This window comes from Colobus angolensis, unplaced genomic scaffold (genome assembly GCF_000951035.1).
Source record: "Colobus angolensis palliatus isolate OR3802 unplaced genomic scaffold, Cang.pa_1.0 Scaffold14, whole genome shotgun sequence".
NCBI lineage: Eukaryota > Metazoa > Chordata > Mammalia > Primates > Cercopithecidae > Colobus > Colobus angolensis.
The window spans coordinates 9273167-9300874 of record NW_012114488.1 but is presented as its reverse complement, the minus strand read 5'-3'; the positions used below and the strand labels follow the sequence as shown (position 1 = coordinate 9300874).

Here is a 27708-nt window from a genome sequence, read left to right as displayed (position 1 = left end):
GTCGGTGACCAGAGGTGAACTGGCCAGGCTGAGCTTCTGTAATGCGGGAGATATGAGCCGTGCCTGGGGTGGGCCATAAAGGGGAGAGGGGCTCAGCACTTTGTGAATCAGCTGGTCCAAGGGCACTTGCTCTGCAGAGACCTCCTGGGTCCATCACAAGGCAGAAATGGCCCCTGTGATGATCAAAGAGGGTGCAGTGTTGCTGGGGGCACTGGAAATCTTTCTTTTGTGAGCCTCCTGTTATCTGATGGGTGCTGCTGTAACCGTGTTTCCTAAATAGAGAAGAGAATGTCCTTTTCTTTGCAAGTTCTAGATAACTTGGGTAGTCCTAAAGATTTAGTGGCTCTCCAAGATCATTTGGGGCAGCTAATATATTATTAGTTTTTGTCTGTTTTAGCAAAAAACTGCAATTGGCATTTCCCATGTGACGCTGCATGTTGAGGGCTCATCTGCTTCTCATCCAGGATGATGTTTCCAGCTTCATCTTTGATCTTAACCCTCCCGGAGATGTACTTGGTTTCCTGACAGCCACTGCAATACACAGTCTTGATGGTGCCATCTGGGTACTCTCTTCTCTTGAACTGGGCCGTGTGGATTTCTTTCTGCCCGTTGCTGAGCACAATGGTTTTGTCGCCATTCCTGAGAAGAGAAACACAGGGAAGGGCAGTGTGCGCCAGGGCCAGTGCTGCCAGTGTGGAGGCCAGTGGGGGGTGGGGGAGCACAGAATAATGCCCCCGCCTGGGTCTGGAGCCCTTCTTCCAAATCTCGTTAGATGAGGGTGCAGAAGGCTATGGGCAGTGGCAGGAAAGGTGCACCGTGGGCTCAGGGCATCAGCAGAAACTTGGTGTGGGTGAGAGAGGGCAAGTGTGGAGGACCAGGAGGCAGGGCGGGAGGTCAGCCGAGGCTGCTCACCTGCAGGCTGAAGCCTGTGCTGACAGCTGGCTCTGACGGTGAGAGGGATGGTACGGTTAACACGGGGAGTGACAGGGACACACATAGAATCATTTCAGAAAAGTGGCCCCGGAGGTGACAGGGAAGATTCTGACTGCTGTGAGGAAGCTGGGGGAGTCTATTGTCATTGCCCAGGAGAGAAATGGTGAGAGCGGGAGACTGCAGAAGTCAGAGAAAGGTTGGAGGCAAGGCAGCGAGGAGACACAGCCCACAGCGCTCACTCAGTGGTCACTTGGATATCAGGAAAGCAAAGGAAGGTCTAAAACAACATCCCACGCTCTCCCTTGGACAGCTGGGTGGATCTTTACTTTCTGCACAAACTAGCATTGAAATAGCAGCTCTGATGAGCTCTTCCTTGGTGTGCCTTAAACATTTGCTTGCACGTGTTCTGCAATGGACTTGGGCTTCTAGACCACGTGGTCTGAAGTGGGCACTGAAGACTGGAGTGATTTTTATGGTTATAATTCAAACACAGCTAATGTCAGTAAAGTAAATACCTGAAAGTCCATTTGAAACCCACAGTCTCTATAAAGGGATTCAAATCAAGGCCATAAGACAAAACTTCTGGAGTCAATGACATTATTATCTATTTTTTTATACAAGCACTTAAATGTTTTAAAAATCTAAATTAATATAAGGAAATTATTAAATACACAAACAAACACTGGGGATGTTTCAGGTTCGCATTGTCTGACATTACTGACCTTTCCACCCTTACGATTGTCCCATCAGGAAATAAGGTCTCTTCCTGTCCGTCCTTGAGATGTTTCACTGTCCCGTCGGGAAACACAATTTCTTTGGAGCCGTCGGGGTAGAATTTTTCTGTAGAATGCAGTTTTTAAGTGTATGTTACATTGAATCTGTTTAGAAACATGTTCTGTCCAAATAATCTATAAAATATTCATGAGATTTGTAGAGTATTTTCTAATCATCTGGCTTTATAACTAGGGTTGCCAGGTATAATTGAATTTTAGATAAATGATGAATCATAAGTAATTTATTTTTATTATTATTATTTTTTTGAGACAGAGTCTCACTCTGTTACCCAGGGTGGAGTGCAATGGCACAATCTTGGCTCACTGCAACCTCCACCTCCCCAGTTCACGCAATTCTCCTGCCTCAGTCTCCCGAGTAGCTGGGATTACAGGCATGCATCACCACGCCTGGCTAACTTTTGTATTTTTAGGAGAGACGGGGTTTCGCCATGTTGGCCAGATACTCTCAAACTCCTGACCTCAGATGATCTGCCTGCCTCAGCCTCCCAGGGTGCTAGGATTACAGGCATGAGCCACTACACCCGGCCAAATGATGAATAATTTTTAACATAAGTATATTTCAAATATTGCATGGAACATACTTTTATATCAAAACTTACTTGTTGATCTGATATTTCAAATTCAGTGAGAGGCTTGAATCAATATATTTGTTAAATCTGGCAACCCTACTTTTAAAAGTTTAAGGACTTCAATACTATATGAAAATAAGAAGAAAAACTGTGTGAACATCTGAGAGCACATTGACTGTGTTTCGCTGTTTCAACCAGGATGTAAACAACATACACACCTGTCTTTGCAAATTCAGTAGATTTGTATTTGTAAACCCGGACACTTGTGTGTCACTCAGCTGCTTAAATATATTTGGTGGCAATCTGCTCTACTATGGGCTGAATGCTGTGCCCTCCCCAGATTCCTGTGTGGAAACCTAATCCCCAAAGCAATGGTGTTGGGAGATGAGGCCTTTGGGTGGTGATGCGGTCATGAGGGTGGAGCCCCATGAATGGGATTAGCACCTTTACTAAAGGGACCCCAGAGAGCTGTCTCGCCCCTTCCACCATGTGAGGCTGCAATGAGAAGATGCCGTTTGTGAACCAGGCAGCAGCCCTCACCAGACAGTGCAGCTGCCGGCACCTTCATTAGGGACTTCCAGCCCCCAACACCGTTGTTGGCAAGCCAGCCAGTCTGTGGCATTTTGCTATGGCAGCCTGAGCAGGATAAGGCACACTCCATAAAGAACCGCTATTCAACATGCAGTTTTGTACCTGCTCTGTCATTTTTTATTTACACTTGAACATCTTGCTCTAGGCAGAATGATTTCAGTCTCATTAAAATACAAAATTTAGATTCTCCCAACTTTGCTAAGTGATCTCTGGCTGAAATTTTCCTTTCCCTCCCATATGCTGTCTGACTCCCTGAGTCCCTGTGTTTGAGGTCAAAGGTCCATTATTAACCCCACAGTCAGTGCCCTCTGCTTCTGAATGCTTTTGACTCACTATGGTAAACATTCAACTTCACATTTTCATATTGATTTGCAGTTTTCGGCTGGATAATAAATGGTAGGAAAGGGCCACAATTCACCCTCTACAGTATCCTCCAGGGATGATTAACAGTGATTTTCACCTTGCACTGGAGACAGAACCCTTGACGCAGAGGAACTCGCTGTGGAGCCTGCTGAAATACTGCTGCACTGTGCCTATTTCATTATAGGAACAGGAATGTGTGCCTGCATGTGGGGTACGTGCACAGCTGCTTGGTGGGTTTGTGAAAAAAGAAAAGCTGCCAAATTAAACTTAATTGATGAGTTTCCATTTGTTCTGTTTTTCATTGAGATGGAGTCTCCCTCTGTCGCCCAGGCTGGAGTGCAGTGGTGTGATCTCAGCTCACTGCAGCCTCCACCTCTGAGGTTCAAGCAATTCTCCTGCCTCAGCCTCCCGAGTAGCTTGGATTATAGGCGTGTGCCACCACACCCGGCTAATTTTTGTATTTTTAGTAGAGACAGGGTTTCACCATGTGGGCAAGGCTGGTCTCGAACTCCTGACCTCAAGTTATTTGCCTGCCTCTGCCTCCTAAAGTTCTGGGATTACAAGCGTGAGCCACCACACACGGCCTCCATGCTTCTTTTTTATTTGTATTGTCAACTGTTGGCAGTTTCTGACAGATAAGGGGCAGCACACACACACACACACACACACATACGTGTGTGTGTCTGTCTCTCTGTGTGTGTGTGTGTTTAGAGTCAAGGCCTCACTCTGTCACCCAGGCTGGAGTGCAGTGGTGTGATCGTGGCTCACTGCAGCCTCAGACTCAGAGCTCAAGTGATCCTCCTGCCTCAGCCTCCCGAGTAGCTGGGACTACAAGAGCATGCCACAGTTCCCAGCTAATTTTTTATTTTTTTGTAGGACCAGGGTCTTGTTATGTTTCCCAGGTGGTCTGTAACTCCTGGCCTCAAGAGACCCTCCCACTGTGGCCTCCCAAAGCACCAGGATAACTAGTGTGAGCACCATGCCCAGCCCACAAAATATATTTAAGAAAAATGAATACAGTGAAGAACCTGACAACTGAGGAAATATTCTACCCCTTAAAATGATTTTTAGCACAAAATTGTAAAAGATTGTTTTCGTGTTGTGTATTAATGGAACACCCTGGAGAAACTGGGGGCTCTTCTTTGGGTCAACAGCTGACAGCAAATGAATTCCCTCACTGCCTGGCTGATTTGTATGAATGTATAAGAACCATGCACGTCACACACAATTGCACCTATAAAATGGAAGGAGTGGAAACAATAGCACTTCTGATTCACTCTGTTCTTGAAATGTCAGCCATAGGCAGAACTGTTGAATGTATGATAAATATATCCAAGAACAGTAATAGAACTTAGAATTCCTGCTGGAAAATGAACTGAGACCTTCTACATGGACCAGCTGAGAGTCAGTTTTAAGCCTTTTAAACAAAAATAAAACACAGACCTGTAAATACTTTTCTTTTGCAAAAGACTGGCGTTAATATTAATCACTCAGCATGACCTTTGCAAACTAGCAAGTGTAATTTTTCTTTGTCGAATGTTTGCTGGAGGTCACTCAAGAGAACAGTTGCTCTAGTGCCCAATTTGCTGCTACATGCCCAGTGAGAGCCTAAATGACAGCCTGTGAAGGCAAACATTCTAACAAGACTCACAGCTGCGCTGGCTGATATATTAGGACAAAAAGAAAAAGGGTTGGGAGCCAGGAACTCGTAGGACAGCCTAAGTCTCAGCAGCTTCAAGGATCCATCTGGAGGTCTGTTGTGTCACGGAGAAGCAGATGCCCCACGGAGGCCTTGATTCTGCCATGGCAATGGGCAGATCAGACATCCCACCCACACATCCACTACAAATACTGAGGAATGCTCAAGCAAATCACAAAAACCCTGGGAAATGAACATGCAAGTTCATGGAAGGAGCCACAAATCCCAGAGGGTGCTGGAACACAGACCCGAACCCGACCTGCGGCTGCCCTGGTGTCCTCTGCAGTCTCCAGGAGGTTTGGCCCTTAGTCGCTCTACTGGATGAAGGGCTTTGTCTGGGAATTGGAACTGCGTCCATGCTTAAAGAGGACACTGTCTGAAGGTTAGAGCCCCAAGGAAAGAGGGAACTAGAAAATATCTCCCTGCCGGCAGATGGAGAGCACCAAGGAGTGTGGCTGTCTATCTCTGAGCTCTTTCCAAAGAATGTGTCACTACAGGGTGACCCTCATTTACCATCAGCAATTGCAATTCTGCTACCTGTACCTGGGACACCTTAAACTAAGAAGCTAACATGAAGTGATTCCAGGCTGGTCGTGCCCTGGAACACCTGGCAGAAACAAACACAAAGTTTTCTGGATAGTATCTCCCAGACTGGGCCCCATATGATTGCCACCAACACAAGCCACTAGCACAAATATAAAATAGGTGAGGGAAAGCAACACCATGAGGAAGTACCAGCAGAGACAAGCCAGCAGCAGCCAGCACCACGTGGAGCTCTGAGATGGCAAGCATCCTGCTACCAGAAACAGATGACAAGGCAAATGTTTGTAGAATATTTTTAAAATTAAAGTAGGAAATTGAAAATGAAAAAGAGAAAAAAATTCTAGGTGGATTTGAAAAAGAACAAATGAAATGAATATAGTCTTCAAAATTAAAGCTAAAAGGATGTATTAAATAGCACATAATATTCAGCTGAAGAGAAAACTTAGGAAATAGATAAATAATTTACCCAGATGATAACAAGAAAATATGTGAAGATGGAAAGAGGCTAGAATGAGGTGGTGTCATGCAGCTATAATTGGAGGTAGAGGAAAGGTAAGATTGATAAAGATAATAGCTGTGAATTTCCCTGAACTTGATAGTGTTCCCAGATAAAATATAGGACACCCAGTTAAATCTGAATTTTCACATAAACTACAAATGACTTTTTGGTGTAAATATGTCCCACATACTCAATGAAACCTACTCATAACAAAAACAAACTCATTTATTGTTTACCTGAAATTCAAATTCATCTGGGCATCCTGCAGTTTTATTTGCTAGATCTGGCAACCCTAGCTTATGAAAGACACAGTGATTATATTCAAGATGCACAACAGACTGGCTGCGGTGGCTAACACCTGTAATCCCAGCACTTTAGGAGGCTGAGATGGGCAGATCACGAGATCAGGAGATCGAGACCATCCTGGCTAACATGGTTAAACTCCATCTCTACTAAAAATACAAAAAATTAGTCAGGCATAGTGGCATGCACCTGTCGTCTCAGCTACTTGGGAGGCTGAGGCAGAAGAATCACTTGAACTGGGGAGGCAGAAGTTGCAGTGAGCTGAGATCACGCCGCTACACTCCAGCCTGGGTGACAGAGAGAGACTGCGTCTCAAAAAAAAAAAAAAGCACAACAAATCCCCAATACAATGAACAAAATTAAATCCATAACTAGACAGATCATAATGTAGCTGGAGACAGAACAGTTCTTAAATGCAGCAAGGGAAAAAATCACAGTCGAAGGAAGAAATTAGACCACCATCAGATCCTCCAGCAGACACCGTGTGGGCCTGGAATAAAGTCCTTAACACGCTGAGAAAAATTACTGTCATTCCCTTGCTCAAGATTCTCCAATGGCTTCTCCACAACGGTCTACACAGCCTGGTCCTGGCACTTTGACCTCATCTCCTCTACCCCTGCCACACCAGCCTCCTTGCTCTTCCTCAGACACACCACACTTTTCATGGCTCTTTCTCACTCTAGAATGTTCTTCCTGACATGCACACAGCTCCCTCTCTCACATCACTCATGGCTCCCTGAAATGTCACCTCTCAGTGAGGCCCTCCTCAACGGCTCCTAAGAATGCAGCCCAGCACACTCCCTCTCCGCTTTCTACCCTCTTGTTTTTCTCGGTAGCTTTTCATACAGACTGATATTTTATATAGATTTTTATTTTTACCTGATTATTTTATGCTTCCCTCCAATAAAATGTCATGAAATAAGAACATTTCACAAATTTGCTCACTGCTGAATCCCTAGCCCTAAAACAATGCCTGCCGCACGGTGGCCATGGAATAGCTACAGGATGAGGGGTCAGAGGTACATCAGGACTAACGACCATTCATGAACAAGACAAAACAAAGGACATTTTCAGATGAGCCAAAATTGATGGGTTGATTGCCCCCATCTCTTCATGCTCGTCAAGTAGAAGGAAATGGTGCCGAGAAGAAAAGCCCAAGATACAAGAAAGAAAAGCCCCAAATTCTGCATACATTTAAAAAGTTTGAAGTTAACACTGGCTACATAAATGCCACAGTGATAATCATAACTAATACTGGAGGTGAAAACAACTTAGAGTAAAAATTCTGGCAGAAGCCAACACAATGGCATGAAAGACTGGGGAGGAGAATTAGAACTAAAAGACTCTTGATTTGGTTGTAGAGGACAGTTAGGATACTGATACATTTTCAGTTTATGCAATAAAACCTCAGGTTAAAAGGAAAGTTATTTTCAGACTATATGTTTTTCTTAATGTCTGTTTCTTATAAGATTGTATTTAAAGGTAAAGATTTAGAAATAGCAAAAGAAAGAATAGATGCAGATATACCAGGCATATATTAACTAACTGAAAGAAAGCTGCTGTACCTATTAGATTTAATAGACTTAAAGCAGAAAGCATTAAAAGTATAAAAATATGTGTCACTGGTTAAGGATTTTTAAAAAGAAACAAATTCATAATAAAGAGAAAAATTACAAATAAATATTAGTAAATTCATTACCAAACTAGAATTTTTTTTTTTTTTTTTTGAGATGGAGTCTCACTCTGCATCCAGGCCAGAGTGCAGTGGCGTGATATGGGATCACTGCAGCCTCCACCTTCCGAGTTCAAGCGATTGTCCAACCTCAGCCTTCTGAGTATCTGGGATTACAGTTGCGCACCACCGCGTCTGGCTAATTTTTGTATTTTTAGTAGAGATGGGGTTTCACCATGTTGGCCAGGCTGATCTCGAACTCCTGACCTCAGGTGATCCACCCACCTTGGCCCTCCAAAGTACTGGGATTACAGGCATGAGCCACCGCACCCTGCCCAAACTGGGATATTTTTAACACAGTTCTCTCATTATCTAATGCAGTAGTCCTCAACCTTTTTGGCACTAGGGACCAGTTTCGTGGAAGACCATTTTTCCATGGACTGGCATGGGTGTGGGTTATGCGAATGTTGGATGATTTAAGTGCACTAAATTTACTGTGCACTTTATTTCTATTATTATTACATTGTAATGAAATAATCATACAGCTCACCACAATGTAGAACAAGGAAGAGTCCTGAGCTTTTTTTTTTTTTGAGACAAAGTCTTACACTGTAACCCAAGCTGGAGTGCAATGGCATGACCTTGGCTCACTGCAACCTCTGCCTCCCAGGTTCAAGTGATTCTCCTGCCTCAGCCTCCCGAGTAGCTAAGATTGCAGGTGCCTGCCACTACGCCCGGCTAATTTTTGTATTTTTTTTTTTTTTTTAAGAAGAGATGGGGTTTCACTATGTTGACCAGGCTGGTCTCAAACTCCTGACCTCGTGATCTGCCTGCCTCGGCCTCCCAAAGTGCTGGGATTACAGGCGTGAGCCACCGTGCCCAGCTTTCCTGAGCTTTTTTTCCTGCAACCTGAGGGTCTCATCTGGAGGTGAAGGGAGATAGTGACAGATCATCAGGCATTAGATTCTCAAGAGGAGCACACAACCTAGATCCCTCGCGTGCACAGTTCACAGGAGGGTTTGTGTTCCTGTGAGGATCGAATGCTGCCACTGATCTGAAGGAGGCAGAGCTCAGGCCTAACAGAGCATGGGGAGTGGCTGTAAATACAGATAAAGCTTCCCTGGCTTGCCTTCCACTCACCTCCTGCTGTGCAGCCCAGTTCCCAAGAGACCCAGAAGTTACCCAGAGGATGGCATTTTAGAGTCCAGGTGAGACTTTGGGAAAGAATGTGGTGGCTTTTAGGACGATAAGCTAGCTGCGTTGTGTGAATAACTAACACCCATTTATCTCAGTTGTTGCTCGAGCCATGGAGCCCAGCCCACCCAGAAAAGCTGAAACACAAGCCCCCGACTGAGGTCTGATGGCGTTTACAGAGGCGTCCAGACCTGGGTGCACTTACACACCTGCACAGAAGCCGCAGGCTCACAGCTCTTGGATAAGAACCAGGAAAGCATGCATGAAGCAGTGTAAGCCCCAAATTATCTGGACAGCTGCTGCTGTGGGGAACTTGCCTACGGGGCTCAAGTATCTGCTAACCTGCAAGTCTCCACACCTCTACACACTCACAGGCAAAGGCACCTACCCACGCGGGTTCCTGGTGATGTCACTCACCTGTCTGCTTGTTAGGAAACTGCACAACTTCCAAACCATCAGGATAGGTCGTGCACGTCGTCTGAGCATTTGCATGATAGTAAATCTGTAAGCACCAGAAACACCTATGTTGAGAGGCAGTCTGTGTTATCATTTTGAACCTGGATTTAATCTAGTAAAGTCCTTCCTGCAGGTGGGTAAAAGCACCATCCCAGCAGGTGGGAGTGGGCTGACCTTGTCCATGGGCACCCTCCACGGCAAGGAGGCATGGGGAGAGGGCTTGTCACCCAAGCCCAGAAGGCAAGACATTGTGGCTCTAGGCTAGTGGGAGAGAGGACTGGACCGAGGGGGAGTTCCCAGTCCTTCACCTGGTGGGCTCTGAGCTGGACTTTGCTGGGCCTGGCAGCCTTGGGGGCCCACAGGAGATCCAGGTCCAGCATAGTGAATATGAGTGGGGAGTCCCAAGACCCAAACCTCACAGCTCGCAGACCAAGGGTCTCCGAGCAGCTCCAAACAGCAGAAATGCTCCAGTCATCAACTGTCCCTGGGTTATGCCTCTTGAATTGTCACGTTACTGTGAAGTTTCCCATCATTGTGATCCCCTCTGGTTTCCAATAAAGTGGGGAAAAGAAGAGGGGAAGAGCTGCTTTGGAAGAGGATGGTCATCTGGGTCAAGCGAGCTTTGACCGTAAGTAAGGAAGGGGGAATTATTAAAAAATTAAGGATCCAGAACTAGACATCAGTGAGATGTAGATGTTTGTTTTGAAGTGGGACCACGGACAAGCATCCACTCTCTTCCGAGCTCTGGGACTCTGGCGGGTCACTGCATGTCTGCCATCTATCATGACAAGAACATCGCTGCCCATCAAAGAAAGGCTGAGAGAAGGCAGGAGAGAATAGGAGGGGTAACTTATTTAGAAAAACCACGACACTGAAGTCGGAGGGACTATTTCTGTGCCATTATTTTAAAGACATTTTTCTCACATGGGAAATTTGTCCAAATGTCAGAAGAAAGCCACAAATGCTCAATTTTGCATCATTCCAATAATGATCAAGTCCAAGCTCTGGCTCCTCGCTGGGGTCGGGGTTCCCTTTGGAGACCAGAGAGGTTTGAAGGGAACGGAGGTGCCCTCAGGAGACCTGGGGAGGTGCACACTCGCTGGCCTGCAGTGGCCATTCCCTCTGACCACGCAAAAGGTCAGAACATGAGGGTGTCCTTCCAAGGCCTGTGCTAGGCCCTGTTCTCTCCTGCTGACTCATCCTCTCCTTATCAATTCTTAAATTGTCACACTCTGACTCTCTACACCTGCACATCTGGCTAAGAAACAGCTATTTCCTATTCCAAAGTGACAGAAACCCAGACCTCACAATGAAAGGCTGGGGCAGGCTATGAGATCAGTATCACAGATTCCTCCACTGGGCAGTGACGTAACACAGGCCACCGTCTAAAGGGGATCATCCAAGCTCTCCTTGTTTGCATTTCCCTGCGAAAAAGGCAGCATGTGAGTTAGTTCGGGTCGGTGGAAGAGCACGTGACGGGCACACCACGCCTGTGTCCACACTCGGGGCTTCTAGCATCCGCCCTCAGGAAGGGTCGAGAGGCCCAGCTGGGATAAAATCACAGAGCCACAAGTAGGCGCCTCTCATTAAAGCAAGTAACACAAAAAACAGACGCGCTCTGCAGTCTCTCAGAACTCCTGGACCCTGTGCCCCTAAATTTGTATCCAAAGCTTGGCTAACAACAGGGAAATTGATCGTTCTAAAGAAGGAAATGTTTAGAATACAATTTGGTAATGTGTGGGTACTAAGAGGCTATTCTCGATGCACTACAAGCCCTGCCCTGACCTCCCTTAGCTCACCTTATTTACAATCTGTTTTGTAAATTACCCAGGTTTTCTTCAGTGAGAATCAAGTTATACCCTGGATTATCTGGACAAAAGTGTTGCCACCCTGGAGACCTTGCCTGGAAACCCTCCAGACTCCTCAACGTCTGTGTTTTCCGTCTGTGACCCCTGGACACACAGAGACACGTAGTGGGAACCAGGGGGTCACAGTGTCTTCACAGCTCCTCAGCATCAAGTGGGCCCCCAGCTACTGTCATCTGCAGCTTTTCTTCCACAAACCCTTCATGGGCTTTTACCAGTGAAGATCGTCATGGTAGCAACAGCTGTCAGCTGCCGAGTACTTGCTGTGTGCCAAGCAATACCTGCATGGTATAACTTTGGTCCTTATAATAACCTACAGGGGGCTTTCCCAGCCTCAGAACTATTGACAATTTGGGCAGTCTAATTATGTGGCGTTTGGCGGGGGGGAGCGGCTGTCCTGGGTATTGGCATGTTTAGCAGCATCCCCAGGCTCCACTATCTAGATGCCAGTAGCACCCACACCACCCCCAGTTGTGACAACCAAATATGTCTCCAGACATTGTGAATGTCCTCAAGGCAGGGAGAATAATTGCCCCCAGTTGAGAACCAGACTTGGGAATATGTTCTGATTATTTTGGTGCAGAATTGAGGCCTGGTAAGATCAATTAATTGGCTGGTGTTGGCACAGCTGGTCTGGCAGAGCTGCGAGTGGGCCGAGCCTGTGAACCCCAAGCCCGTGCTTTCTGTTCCTCCTGCGAGGTGGCTGCCGGGCACAGTGCCTCCTCCCGGCTGTAAAAACCATCTCCCTGGATCTCAGCTCCAGCTTGTACCAGGGATTAGCTCCTGACTCTAACTTTGTTGCAATACTAACGCTAGTTCTACAATCCGTGCACATTTACTAAGTGTTTACCATTGTGTTTCTGTGTTTCTAGAGAGTTCTGCAGAAGAGACATTATTTAATGGACTATGTTACGTAACTTTCATAACCATCTGTTGAGTTAGGTCCTAATTATCAACCACATTTTGCGGAGGTTTAGAAAACCTGAAAACAATGACTGAACTCAGAGCCAGGAGGGGTGCTGGTGCACTCTTGTGTCACCACGCAGATCGGAGGGTCTTGACAACAGGGTCTCACTTGCCTGAGCACACCGAGGAAGCAGAACAGCCAGGCTGATAGACAGACTCGCCCGACTCCACAGCCTGTGCTCTGCCCGTTCCCTCCCACCCCATCCTGAACACACAGAGGAAATGGGGTACGGATGTGCAAAGTCATTCCTAATAACTGAGTTAGTTTTGATTTCTTTAAAAAAAAAAAAGACAGATTTTTTAAAATAAAAAGATCCGTTGTACACACCACTCTCTGATCGGGTTTGATCTTCTTCACGTCGCCGTTAGAAAACCGGATGATGGTCGTCTTGGTATCTGTGCTTGGCTCCTTCTGGCTGGCGTCGGGGAAGGTGGTGATGGCAAAACCTTTGCTCGGTGCCCATCCTACCTTTATGGAAATACAAAAACTCCAAGATAAAAAATGATGTAAAGTCTGATTATTATGGTTTCATTATTTTTCTTCTATTCAGAATTGTTATATGATTATTGCCTACATAGCATTCTCGACACCAGCTGTGATATTTCTCCCCAGATTGCACTAACTGAATAGATCAGGTCCAAATTCCCATCCCTGAGTGTGGTTATCAGTAATGAATAAGTGCTATGATCTGTGCCACAAACATCCGTCTTTCATGAGCTCGTGTCACACAGTGGCCATCAGTCTCGATCATCCATGGCTGGTGACTTGGTGAGTTTAGAATCCTGGGCCATAGGAATTGTGGTAATTACTATGTAAAAATTACTCTTGGCACCTTTTTCTTTCCTTTTCATCCCATTCTTCTGATCGATACGCTCCTATGGCCCATCCCAAAGATGTATTGATTTTCATTAACTATCAGAAAATATTATATAACCTCATATGCATAATGCTGGACAAGGAATGTAGAAAGAATATCTTTATCTTCACACTGAAAATATTACTCATGTGAAAATTAGCAAAAGAAAATATCTGAGAGAAATAGTCTCAAGATCTGGGGAGTTAAGATAAGTGCATGTGAAAATTCCAAATGGCAAAATGTGTTTTTGTTATTTATACCACACTGTCACTCTTAACCATAGCTCAGAAATATAGACTTTAATTCAGCTGAGAAAACACAAAGGGAATAAAAGCGAATGCTTGGCTGCTTCAACTGTCTTCAACCATCCACCAAACAAACCTTGACGGTGTGCGCCACCTGCTGGCCGGGACAGCAGCCTCCTATTCAATGGGGTTTGAACCAAGAGGACTCCTTCACCTATTCCCAAACCAACTCGGTGAATGAAGCCAGGATGTGTTCAGTTCTGTATCCAAAGATGAATTTTTAACCAACACTTAAAAATTCCAGCAACGTTTACAGAATCAATTACTCTCAGAAGTAATGAAGCACAGATAATTTTTAAAATGTTCCACGTGGAAAGAATCATACAATCTATTTTGGAGTTTATATTATTAAAAGAAACAAAACACAAAAAGGGAAAGAACTTTGGCATATCCAATGCAAGCTACACAAGAAGTAGATGCAAGATGAGTCACGAGAAGAAGAACTTGATAAAGACCTGGGAGGGAGGGTGGGGGAGCCATGGACGTGGGGGCAGGCAGAGGTGGGTGACCGTTGGTTGTGGGGAGAAAGGAAGGATGGCGCTAGCAGACGGCACAGTGTGTTACCTAGTTCTCGTGTCCTCACCTTTGCGGTTTCATGAGCTTGACTGATTGATTCCTCCATGCACTTAGCCAAGGAGGAACATCACTTATGTCTCATGGACCTGCCTATGGAGACGGCAAGATCAGGTACTCAAATGACGTGAGTTTCCTTTTCCCCTGACGAACCGCTACAGCCACTTCACTAAAGACAAAAGCATTTCAGGGAATTCAAACTGTTACTGCAAGTAGCATTCCCTGTTGCTCACTTGTCCAAATGCTTTTTGCGCTTGCAGGACATAAACTCACCTTTACTGAGGCGAGTTCACTCAGCAAAGCGAGCATGAGGCTGACTCCCAGTTTCTATACAGGGCAATAAGAGGCACGAGATGAACGGCCTGTCAAGCTGAAGAAGAAGCGATGATGTGCTGCCCAAAGCAGGACTGGGTCTCCTCAGAGCTCACAAAACACCGTGGCTGCAGCCGCAGCTGGTGCCTCTTCTGACCCCTTCCTGAGTCAATGCCGACCACCGCCACCTTGATGTGTCCTTCCGGAACTGAGCTCTCCTCAAGGGCTAAAATGTGGTGGCTGGAAGATACTTGAGGCTATGGTTTTGGGGATTTTTTAAGTATTTAAAACAAACAAATTTTCCTCCTGAAAAGTGTATTGCTTTATTTACTGGAAATAAACTGGCAGTCAACAATGCTAGAAATGTCTGGCCTCCAGGTCAGCGCCCCGTGGCCTTTCTGGAGGGAGCAGCATGCAGAGCTCCTGGAAATTGACTCGGGGAAACTGGACCGCTGGCCGTCATCTGCCTTGCCATTTGGATGTCGTTTTTCTTCCTGTACTTCCTCCTTTTTCATCTTAGTGTCCAGGGGCTGTGCTGTTTCTAGGGAAGGTGGTGGGTTTACAGGAAGATTCTGCAGAAAGAGCATAATCCTAGTCTCCCGTGGTCTCTATGAACACTGCAGTATGAGGTGGGAGAAATGCACCTCGCCCTGGCATTTTGCAGCCTCTGCCTCTAAGTTGGTGGGTGCGGCTGAGCCCCGGACAGTCAGCACCAGGACTTTGGACTATTTTTGTGTTTTATTAAAGTGCTTATCTCCTACTTGTATGTTTGCTCTGGGGTCAGGGTGGCCACAGTCACAACTGCCCCATTCAACACCTGATACAAACAACACACAGAGACACCACCTGCGGTGGCTGCTATGCTTTCTAAATGCAGATCATCGGCCCTGAGGCTTCCAGGTGAACTCATTAGCTCTGTCCCCAAAAAAAACAAAACCCTAAGAAAGATGTTCCTACTCGTCCCCCCACTGAAGATGTCAGAAAGGGCACAACAGAATGCGGGCTTTTCACAGGAGAACAGAAAACAAGCGGGACCTGTGTTCTGAGACTTCCCTGCCAGGTGCCTACTTTTACATCATACGTAAGTTCACAGCCCAAATTTCCTGTGGTAGAGAAAATAATTTTATTTTGTTGACTTTTTTGTGTAAAATATAGCATGTTATAAGTGGACCACTAGCTAGGGCTTAGAAGTATGCTTGCTATTCTTGCCTTCGAATCTATTAATGTCAACTGAGAACTGTAAATCAAAATGATAAAAAATAAAATTTTGACGTGGGGAACTCATTAAGTCATGAAAAATATTAATCTTGTTTGACTATGTGCTAAATGCAGCCAACTTAAAGCTTTAAAAAAAAGTCTCTGTTTGAAAGGCTGAACGTCAGGAAATAAAGAGACATTTGGAATCATCTTAATTTTCTGTTCTTGTCAAGAAGATGGGAAGATGCAACCGTCTCTTGACACCCACTCCAAATCTCACTTCCCCAGGATGAAAAGGTCACCTTCTCAGGTCTCCCTGAGGGGAGCTGGGCCGGCCACCCTCGCAGAAGCCACTCAGCTCACCTACCTGCAGCTCTTCAATGTTTGGGGAAGAACCGGTCAACTCGTCAGCTTGAACGTGGCTGAGAAATCTGCCTTCAGAACTCTCTAAGACTGATGAGATTCTGTCTAAAATGCAAAAAGTTAAATTTAGAAGGACAGTGCATATACATTGTGGAAATATCATTATCCTAATGCGATTGCTAAATCCAATTTAAGTGAACGGGTGAACAGGTTCTCTCTTGTTCACGAGATCACCATACACATGTCAGGTCAGTTCAACAACAGGTGATCCTGTAAGGAACATTAATTCTTTAATGAATACACTCAGTCAGTATTTCTTGGGCCTCACTCTCTTTTGAGTATTCTGATGGATCAGGTGATTCATGGATGGAAAGGCACTGCCTGAAGCTTTTCCCGCTCCTGCGGGAGGCAGACACAGGAGAGAAAAGTCATATTGCTGCATCATTGGCTTACGGGACCTATGAAGGGACAGGGCCGTGGTGAAGGAGCATCACAGGCTTCCAGGAGAGCCAGGGATCAGCAGGGGCTTTCCCAGGATGGCCTCACTGGCAGCTGAGATGATGCCTGGAGGTTGCGGAGGTGCCAGCAGGTATGTGGGAGACAAGGCCTCCCATTCTGCCTGGCACCAGTAAGTAAACTGAGGTCTTGTCCGGGCTCCTGAAGGGAAAGGGGCGGCAGGAACAAGGTGGCCAGGCTGGGGCAGACCCGATGGGAAGGGCTTTCCTGCCCTGCAGAGGAGTGCAGAGGGCACTGTGAGGGCACACAGAGCCTGGGGTGGTCTGAAGCAGACAGATGGCACCAGCCTCACCTCTACGAAGCTCCGTGCAGAGGCCATGAAGCAGCCTGGGGGACAGGAGGCCTGGGGAGCAGACCCGGGAGGAAAGCAGTGTTGGGCTCTGCCCTGCAGGGCCACCCAGGCCTGGGCCAAGGATGGGAAGGAGTCCAGGTGCCAGGCAGCCCAGGGGGAGTGGTGCCCATGGGGTTGGGCTGTGTTGTGCGTAAGGACCACACCTGAGGCTTGCCCACTACAAGGCCTCCGTTTCTTTACCAAGATAGGTTCCTGCAGGTTCGTGAAGCTGCTATGGTCATTTTCTGGCAGCAACGTGAGGAGGGAATTCTTTCCCAACTCTCCCAGGGGCACTCTTGGCTCCTCCTGCTGGGACCCCCGATGCAGAAAACACCCACAGCTGCATGGACAGAGCTGGGGCTTGGGAAAGAGGCCAGGCAGGTGCCAGATGAGAGGGCACTCCATCAGGGTGGCAGCAATGCCATGCGCAGGCAAACAGAGAAAAGGGAACAAAGCCCCTGAGGCCACCCAGGCCCAGCCTTCTGCTAGGAGTGTGCTCAGGGTGAAGTGGCCGGTAGGATTCGGAACCTCCAGCCACAGCCCCTGGAGACCAGCATGTGGGCTGTGTGTGGGGTGGCAGTTGGGGGTGTCGGCAAGACTCCCAGGTGAGGACCCAACGAGGGAATCAGACAAAAGGTGGCCAGAAATGAGGCAGCTCCATGAAGGACAGGTCCTTGCTGTAGTAGGATGCTCTACTCACGCGTATCGACAAGAAAGCCCCGCATTTTACAGGAAGCATGGAAACAGTTAGGAGTCCCCGACCCTGCTCACCAGCTCCTCCAGCTGCTGCTGTCTGCTCCTGCAGCGTGGTGGCCTGGGAAGCCTGCACTGGTGATTTTCTGCCACTGGAGTTCTGCGGACTTCGGGAAGATGGATGCATAACCTGGGGCAACGACAGTCAGAGGCCCCCCTTGTCACAAGGTCCCTTGCAGCCGGCAATGCCTTGCGCCCAAAGGCTGGGAGCGTGAAGCCATCTTCAGCCATCCACAATTTCCAGCAACAACCCAGGGCTCACCCAACAGCCCTGCACTCCACACTGCAAGGTAGGTCAGTTATTTTAAAGAGTCTGCAGAAATATACCAACTACAGAGCTCGGGAAAGCAATTGATTTTTCAAACCCAATTCAAGTTGTTCAGTTTTTTAGCATTCAAGACATGTCTGAAGAAATTCAACATTTTATCTATGGAAACATATTTAGGTTAATAAACAATGTTATTTATTTATTTATTAATAAATTTATATTAATACATAAATAAAAACATAATTAGGTTAATACTAGGTCTATTTTGAATAACAAATTGAGTACTCTTAATAGACCTAAGTGGAAGTTTATCTGAATCTGAATTTTCCATGCGGCCGGTGTAGAGTGACCCAGGTTTCCGAAGTCACCTTTCCGTCTTCAGACATCCCCCGTCTTTCTGCACCGGGGGGAGTCGGCCTTCCAGTGGGTGTCAGATTTCCGTCTTGATGTCTCCCGGGAGGACTTTTCTCTCTATCTTCCTGTGGTGGTGTTTTCCCCAAGTTCATTCTTTCTGTCTTTAAACTCATTGTCTGAAAATAAATGTGGGAATATTTTTGCATTAGTAACCATCATATTATTTTAAAATGTTAAGCAACACATCTCACCAGCTACCACAGAGTCTAGATGATTCTACCCCTGTTTCCTACAGAAGGACACAAGAGGCATCCACACTTGGTGTCTCTCGTTCCCCATTTTACATTTTACACTTTACATTCCACGCTCTTGAGGAATTCAGGAACTGTATGGCTGATATTGTAGAATAAAGTCAACAGTGAAATAAAGTGCTTGAAACTCAATTCAAAAATGCATAATGAAAATAATGTTCTACCTTTTCTGCTGTTTAAAAATTCATGGTTTCGAGGTGTGGATAAGCCACCCATTCAGTTATCTATTTACTCGTACATTGCCCGACACACATGTGATTAACTCAGGTCAATGAGGGAGTGTGAGAGGAGTCCGCGTCTCACAGGAGGCTGGACCTACACACTCCACCCTGGGACTTCCGACGTTTTGCACTCATAGGATCTTAAAAGGCTATTTTCCTACTTGTGACAAATGCTTGGAGTAGATTTCTGATCTTCCTTCAGGGAACAAAGTGCTATCTGCTCAGCAGTTGCTTTGGGAAAGACTGCGGGGGGATAAATCATCTTCAGGAGTTGGGGGGCCATCTTCTCTATCCTCATCAACCCAGTTACAGGCTGAGGACTCACGAGATTTGCCTCCCGAGTGTGAGGGTGACACAAATCTGGGACGGGAAGAGATACAATGGCCAGCAGAATGTTCTAAAGAGGAGCTAATTTTAACAAGGAAAAATGTGATAGAGACAAAATAGCATCCTGCACTGTGGCCCCCAAGCAAGCAGTGCAGCCCCCGTTCCGAGGGGTCCACTCTGACAAGCAGCAGGTGCAAGACCGCAGTGCAGAAGCAGGGAGCGTGGGGGGCTGTGAGCCCCAAGACACATGGGCCACGGCGTGTGAAGAGAGCACCACGCATGTCACCTCTACGGGTGGCATCCACGGAAACAAAGCCCCGAGTCCACTTGGCCCCAGCCAGACGTTTGCTGCTGTGAGTGCACTCAGAGGGAAGCCGCTGGGAGGACTTGGAATCTGCTCTGCAGGGGAAGTGCTGTGGGTTAGGATCTTGTTTGAAAGGCACGCACCCAGGTCCTTGGAAGAACGTGGGACTCCAGGGAGCACCACGCTCGCCCAGGAGGTGAGATTGTGTGGTGAGGAGCTGACGGGCTGTGTGTGTTTGCATACAGAACCTCTGCTGCTCTTTATAGATGATAAGCACGAAGGGTCACCTTTGGAGGAGTTAAGTTGTTAGATGACGATCTTTGTCCCAGGACAGTGGCACTCTGACTCTTGCGGCCAACGTATTTGGGCATCGTCTCCTCATCAACTGACAGAGGTGAAATTTTTCCAAAAGCAGGTTCCCATGCCTAAAAGACGAAACGCAGGGAAAATGTTCACATTTTCGAAGGGAAAATAAATTCAAATTTTAATACAATCCAAAATAATTGGAATGTCCTAGAAAATATTAGGGTACAAGGTGGGGGGACTCGGACTGGGTTTTCCCCCTAACATGTTGATAAGAACAGAAACCCTCACCCAACGTTTGCGAAGGAACCTTTGCGGAGCCCATGTTTGCTTTGTGTTTCTTATTGTGGTTCCCTGTTTCAAAATGATCACAGGATCCCAAAGGCCACAGAGTAAACAATACCCGACATATCTTCCTTTAGGCTCCTGTGTCTTCAACGGGGAATGTGGTAACGGAGGAGGAAAGTGTGATGCTCCTTCTAGTGTTGTCTCTACAACTTGTCTAAGATTCAAAATGCAAATTCCCAACTTTCCCTGTTGCCAGCAGACTGACCTGAACAGCATGATCCTTCAGGTGGGAGGAGGTGTGTTTGGTCTGGAATGTCTAATTATTCCCCGCTCTCCCCTCTGAGGAGGAGGCGGGAGTGAGAAGGGGAGAGGGTTGCTATGAATGAACCCTTAATACACGATCCAGAGTGGCTCACCCACACAGCCGTGCCCATGTTCCGTGGGTGCTCGTGCCTCAGCCTTTTAGATACTCAGTCCCTAAAACTGTGACCACACACATACACCTACGCATACTTCAAGTGTGGAATTCACATATCCAGTCCTCTTTCTTCAGATCAGGTCTGCTCTTGTGAGCATAGATCCTCTTCTCATAAACAGCCCCATGGTGGCCAGTACGATGCACAGAAACAAAAACATTTGGAAATTCACCAAACTCTAATCTCAAAATAAGAGAATGATCAAAACTGCAGGGAGTGTGAAGACAGAACGAGACTTCATTGACTCTTGGGGTTACTGTTATGGTAACATTTCGACCAACATACAATGATACAAATGGGGCAGTAGATACTATTTTTTAGGAACTGGCATACAGTATACGCAGGGAAAAAATCCCTGTGGGTCTTTTCGGGGTCTCCCCACAGAAGGCAGACAATCCTGGCCAGTGTTTGTGGCAATTTCCCCCTCTCTACCTCTGACGGAGGAACAGCCTGACTGGCTTCCACTCTTCCTTCTACCAAAGGACTGGGCGCTTTGCTGTGCTGAGAGGCTAAACCCGCTTTCTTTCTGAGGCAACAGAAGCCATCTCCATGGAGAAAAAGCTCTCGCAGAGCTCCCGAAGAGTGGGAGTAACTTACAAGATTTCCCATAATTTATTGTAGAGGAATTTGTGGCTGTTCTTGCCATGCTAGGAGAACCGACCACAGAGCAGGCTCCTCTGGAATGTATTCTGTGGGTGCCTGTGTGTATGTGTGTGTGTGTGTGTGTGTGCGTGTGTTGTAATCACTGTGCTATATTGGAACTATTCTAAGTCCTGGAAGTACCGATTTAAAAGTTCACACCATAAGTGCAAATAGGAAATGTCAGTACTTTTCTTAACCCACTTAGAAATATCTCCACTTACATTTGGAGGGTGTTCACATGGTTCCATGTGTCGTTACCTGTGCGTATAATTTTAATGATTCAAGTTGTTTAGACCCATGTGCGGGAAACAGAACCCAGACAAGGCAGTGGTAACACTGGCCACATTCACACTGTCTTAGGCTCGGTCTTTGAGCCACATGTGATCAAACTCAAAAGCTCAGTGTTCTATAAAGGCAGGCGGGTGCTGGGGGGCACTGACTACTTCAGCATGAGAATATTGGTTCTTCCTTTGGGATAGAGCAGGGCAATGACATGGGACGGGGGCAGGAAAGTCCTGGGTAGAGAAAGGCAGGTCCCTGGCTAGGGCTCCACCCCCGGGCCTGTGCCCATGGACCTAGGCATTTCTGCTTTCGTGCCCAAATGTTGCATTTCCCAAGACCACTCTGGCCCACCACACTCCCATCCTGTGCCTGTAAAAACCCCAAGACCCTAGCGGGCAGAGACACAAGTGGCTGGCCTCGAGAGGAATACATTGGCAGATGCCAGCAAGCCACTGACTGGCTGAATGACACCGAGATTGGTCAGAGCGGTCAGAGGAGAGCACAGCCACTGGGCTGCCCAACTCCAGGTGAAAACCACCTTTCCACTCCATCTCCGTTCTGGCTTCCCCTTCTGCTGAGAGCTACCATCACCCAATAAAAATCCTTGCACCCATCCTCCAAGCCCACGTGTGATCTGTTTTTTTCAGGTACACCAAGGCAAGAACCCAGGATACAGAAAGCCCTCTGTCCTAGTGATAGGCTAAGGGTCTAATTGAGCTGATAAACATAAGCCGCCTACAGACAGCTAAACTGAAAGAACATCCTGTAACACACGCCCACTGGGGCTTCAGCTGTAAACATTCATCCCAGACCCTGCCATAGGGTTGGAGCTGCACAGCCTGCCGGTCTCTATGCTCCCCTAGAGGTTTGAGCAGTGGGACACTGAGGCAGCGAGCCACACCCCCATCGCACACCCTGCGAGGAGGACAAGGGAAATTTTCCCATTTCAACAGGTCTCCATCACATTCTACACAGCTGTCCTAGTGGATGAACAGAAGGACACCAGGCCCCTGAGCTGGCTCTGGAGTCAGTCTGGGTTCGAATCCCAGCTCTGCGTTCTCCAGCCCATGACTGTGATGGAGTTAGTAATAATATCCATTTCATAGGGTCGTTGTGGAGAGTAAGACGGTAAAGCTCCCTACCTAGCCCATGTAAAGTCCACAGTAAGGGTCTGCTGCTGTTGTCCTGAGGCATCATGAGATGTCTTAGAATTCTAGACGTGAGACATGCAGCCTGGAGGCGGCCGTGCTTCTGTCTGCTGGAGCGCCAGGTAAGAGGCCTGATATATGCAGTTCTTTAATCATTACTTATGGGAAATGGAGTTGACGGAAAGATAGGGAACCCCCCCATCACCTGGAGCGTGAGTGATACCACGTCACCCAGCAATAAAGCCCACATCTTTACGGGGACGCTATTTTTACATAATGCAAACGACACAAAAACACAAATGCACTTTTGGTACCAGAGTGTGTGATTCTCGCCCTGCATGTGGGCGTGCTGCAGGTTTCTTCCTGGCTTCCCGTTGCTGCCTCTGCAGACCTCTCAGCTCTTCTCGGAGCTCCAGGTTCTGCTTCCTCAAAGCATCTATATGATTCTGGAGTTTTCTGTGAACATCAGCCCACAGAGACTTCTGTCTCCCGAGCTCTTGGTGGAGTCTGGTGATCTGCTGCTGTAATGGCTGTTATTGGGAAGACAACACCAGAAAACCTCTCAGACATCACAATGGGTGCATTTATCTGCAAAATACTCAAGCCCTCTCTGGTGTAAGACCAACATGTTTCTGGACAAAAAGACACTCGATGAGGTAAACAGGACTACTGCAGCCTTTTTCCTTCTTTTCCTTTCTTTTTTTTTTGGCAGGGTCTCACTCAGTCACCCAGGCTGGAGTGCAGTGGCATGATCTCAGCTTACTGAAGCTTCAAATTCATGAGCTCAAGTGATTCTCTTGCCTCAGCCTCCCTAATAGATGGGACTACAGGCATGTGCCGCCACACTTGGCTAATTTTTGTATTTTTAGTAGACATGGGGTTTCAACATGTTGCCCAGACTGGTCTCAAACTCCTGGACTCAAGCGATCCACCTGCCTCGGCCTCCCAAAGTGCTGGGATTACAGGCATAAGCTACCATGCCTGGCTATAGCTTTATTCTTATTAAGTAGTGTTTATTATGTGTTAGTCTACATGATATAACCAGATATAGATGTTCAGTGAATTATAATTCTTTGTTAAAACACTACTACGGCAATAAGAGGCTGGCATTCTTTTTCCTTCTTCTTTTTTTTTTTTTTTAAAGACATGGTCCTGCTCTGTCAACCATGCTGGAGTGCAGTGGCGTGATTTCAGCTTACTGCAAACTCCACTTTCCAGGTTCAAGCAACTCTTGTGCCTCAGCATCCTCAGTAGCTGGGATTACAGATGCGCAGCACCACACCTGTCTAATTTTTGTATTTTTCGTAGAGATGAGGTTTTGCCATGTTGGCCAGACTGGTCTTGATTGGACCATAGAACCTCCAGCCTGGTTCTGAGAATAAGTGGAATCGTGAGCCCTGCACTATGTGGCCCTGACCACAGGGACCCGTGGCACTTTCATCAGAGCAAGCACTGTCCACCAGGGTCCGGTGAGGAAGGTGGTTGCTGGGATGACGTGAGGCATGTCAACCTTCTGATTTTCGGTAATGAAGTTTTTAAAGCCTGGTGCCTTCTCCTGGATTAGAGGAGAAAAGCTGGAATGTTAATTTTCTTTAACTTTTTAATTTATTTTCTTTAACTCCCCATCCTGTCTCCCATCCACTAAGAGAGAAGGTTGCAGAGGGGAAGAGAGCCACGTGCCCCTCGGAGAGGAAGTTCAGCATCAGCGTCCCCGGGTGGCTCATTCCTACAGGGGTCTGGCGAGGGACAGTCCAATGACAGCCCTCAGGGACAGGAATCAGGGTCCTGCCTGGTGGGGCTAACTCTGTCCCCACAGAGGTCGGCTCACCGGCATCTCCCCAGCGTTGCCATCCTCCCTGGGGACTTCAGCTGCCGCAGCTGTCTTCTCCATGGCAGTCCCAGCTCCCAGGCGTGGGTCTTCTGGGTGGGTGCCCTCCTTGGGCTCCCCGGCCTTGAGCTGACCCTCCAGCATCCTGGTTGGGAAGGGAAGAGCTACGGCGACATCAGAATGCAGCCCCCCTTACCCACTCAGTGTGGGCTGAAGGCCCCAGCCTCAACCTAAGGACAAGCAGGAACAACAGCTGCTCTTCTCCCCTGGGGTCCTGTGCACATTCCCAAGCCCAAAGCTGACCAGGTGAAAGGACACCACGGATGGAGGGACTGAGCTGTCCACACCTGGCTCTCCACCATCCTCCATGGAAAACACTTCAGTTCCTAGAAGATCAGCCTGACACCTAACACACTCTCACCATCCACAGACGGGACTGAGCCATCCACACCTGGCTCCCCACCATCCTCCGTGGAAAATGCTTTAGATCTTAGATCAGCCCGACACCTAATGCACTCTGGTCATCCAGAGAAGGGTGTGAGCAGGGTGTGAGCTGGTGTGAGTGGGATGTGAGTGGGATGCGAGTGGGGTGTGATTGGGTGTGAGTGGGATGTGAGTGGGATGTGAGTGGGGTGTGAGCAAGGGTGAGGGGAATGTGAATGGGTGTGAGCAGATGTGAGCAGGATGGGTCTCGGGGTATGAATGGGATGTGAGTGGAATGGTCACGGGTGTGAGTGGGATGTGAGTGGGATGCGAGTGGGGTGTGAGTGGGTGTGAGTGGGATGTGAGTGGGGTGTGAGCAAGGGTGAGGGGAATGTGAATGGGTGTGACCAGATGTGAGCAGGGTGGTCTCGGGGTATGAATGGGATGTGAGTGGAATGGTCACGGGTGTGAGTGGGATGTGAGTGGGGTGTGAGCGAGTGTGAGGGGAATGTGAATGGGTGTGAGCGGATGTGAGGATGGTCTCGGGGTATGAGTGGGATGTGAGTGGAATGGTCACGGGTGTGAGTGGGATGTGAGTGGGGTGTGAGTGGGTGTGAGTGGAATGTGAATGGGTGTGAGCGGATGTGAGCAGGATGGTCTCGGGGTATGAGTGGGATGTGAGTGGAATGGTCACGGGTGTGAGTGGGATGTGAGTGGGGTGTGAGTGGGTGTGAGTGGAATGTGAATGGGTGTGAGCAGATGTGAGTGGAATGGTCGCGAGTGTGAGTGGGATGTGAGTGGAATGGTCACGCGTGTGAGTGGGATATGAGTGGGGTGTGAGCGGGTGTGAGTGGGATGTGAGTGGAATGGTCACGGGTGTGAGTGGGATGTGAGTGGGGTGTGAGTGGCTGTGAGGGGAATGTGAATGGGTGTGAGCAGATGTGAGTGGAATGGTCGCGAGTGTGAGTGGGATGTGAGTGGATGGTCACGTGTGACCCTGAGGAAATTCTCAGTCCTTTAACAAGCACCACTGGATCAGCACCCACTGGATGGCACAGGCAGACCCACCACTATGTTGAGTCTGAGTCTTGAACTATCATATGTCTTTTGTGAATTCATGGTGAAGACGCGGAAAGGAAACCCCTTTTTATAGGTACAGCATTTATGCCAGTTGTAGGAAGCTCACAGCAATCAGAAAACTAAAACAAAAGAGAAAATGCAGAGCTTCCTGCAAACCTGCAGGGTCCTCTCTGAAAGCTGCTCCCACCCCTGCCTCACCCTCTCGGTTTTAGGAAGCGAGTGGCCCGCAACGAAACCCAGACTGTTTATTCATAAACTTCTCACTGTATACAAACCTGAGAAGTGAACAGTTTAACCACAGTGCTCGCAGAAATGCTGTTTAAAAGAGAGTCTCCTGATGGAAGTGAATGGAAGGTCAAGAGCAAGACCTACCAGTGAGCGGATCCCTGGCCGTTCCCTCCCCGCGGGGATTGGGACAGTGTCTGCGAAGTGGGCGGGAGTCCCCGGTCCTCACAGCCCTGAGAAAGCTCCTTCTTTCCCGCTCCTCTGAGGGGATACCCCAGTGTCCTCGGCCCCAAACTCATGACCCTCTCAGTCCGGGGAAGACCCCTTCCCTCAGCCCCAACACCAGACCTCGTCACCTCACCTGATCCCCGCCAGTCACTTCTGCTGGGACCGGATCACCTGGGCCGTGTCTCCACAGCTGTCCCCGAGTCCTCCCGCCTCATCTCCAGAGACCAGGGAGCAGCAGACGGTTCCAACGGACTTTCTGTCTTAAAGGGGCATGAGCGTCTCACTCAGTGTCACCACTGGACCAGCTCAGATAATAATTAAACTTCCCAAACCTGCAATTCGAACAAAGAAGCTCGTCAGTGGAGTCCATCCATCCACAAAGGACATTGGAAAGAGTCAAACTGCTCCTTCTCATTGACAAAAACCATGTGTTTAATATCAGGTCTTCAATATGCAACCTGTAGTAAGAGCTCATTTCTCTGAGCACATTCTTGAAGAAATATAAACTTTGTTTGGATGTCAAATTATTTACTAGAAAAAACATTTTTATGAAGGGAAAATAATATACGTGAGTCTAAATAGGAGACAGGATTCCAATTTTCATCATTTCACAAAATGCATCTCCATCTGAATTGTCGTGTGATTTTTGTGATAGAGGAGAGTGAGGAGCAAGCAAGAGTCCACGTTCCTGTTAAGCCCTGGCCGTCCTTCTCATCCACGTGCTGCCTGTGGAAAATGCACCTGGGGCTCCCCTGAGCCTGCTCGTGCTGCGTGTCACCCGGGTAGTTCTGCAACCGACTGGCATGCAATAGGCAGTAAACACCGACATCGTGAATGAACGAAGAAACTACCACAAAGAGGAAACAGAGGCACATTTGTCCCTGTGCGTCATTCTAACTGTGGGAGCGTGGGTCCTGAGGTGTGTGAGGATTGTGTGTGTCCTGAGCTGTGTGAGGATTGTGTGTGTCCTGAGGTGTGTGAGGGGAATGTGAATGCGTGTGACCAGATGTGAGCAGGGTGGTCTCGGGGTATGAGTGGGAAGTGAGTGGAATGGTCACGGGTGTGAGTGGGATGTGAATGGGGTGTGAGTGGGTGTGGGTGGGATGTGAGTGGAATGTGACCTGAGGTGGGTGAGGTGTGTGAGGGTTGTGTCAGTCCCTGAGGTGTGTGAAGTGTTGTGTGTCCTGAGGTGTGTGAAGTTTTGTGTGTGTGTCTTGAGGTGTGTGAAGGTTGTGTGCTGAGGTGTGTGAGGGTTGTGTGTGTGTGTCCTGCGGTGTGTGAGGGTTGTGAGTGTGTGTCCTGAGGTGTGTGAGGGTTGTGTGTGTGTGTCCTGAGGTGTGTGAGGG

The 27708-nt window shown here is 47.7% G+C and overlaps 1 protein-coding gene across 1 annotated transcript; it reads right to left on the bottom strand.

The window, feature by feature from the left end:
• Positions 1-229: 229 nt before the first annotated feature.
• Positions 230-26625, bottom strand: LOC105506698 (T-complex protein 10A homolog 2-like). Its single transcript, XM_011934940.1, has 9 exons — positions 26496-26625; positions 24407-24551; positions 22893-23108; positions 19727-19864; positions 18291-18452; positions 17673-17784; positions 16055-16159; positions 1656-1773; positions 230-639 (listed from the first exon to the last, which is right to left on the bottom strand). The coding sequence occupies exons 2-9, from the start codon at positions 24548-24550 to the stop codon at positions 378-380; spliced, it is 1257 nt and encodes a 418-aa protein (XP_011790330.1). The 5' UTR covers position 24551; positions 26496-26625; the 3' UTR covers positions 230-377.
• Between the last annotated feature and the right edge of the window lie 1083 nt (positions 26626-27708).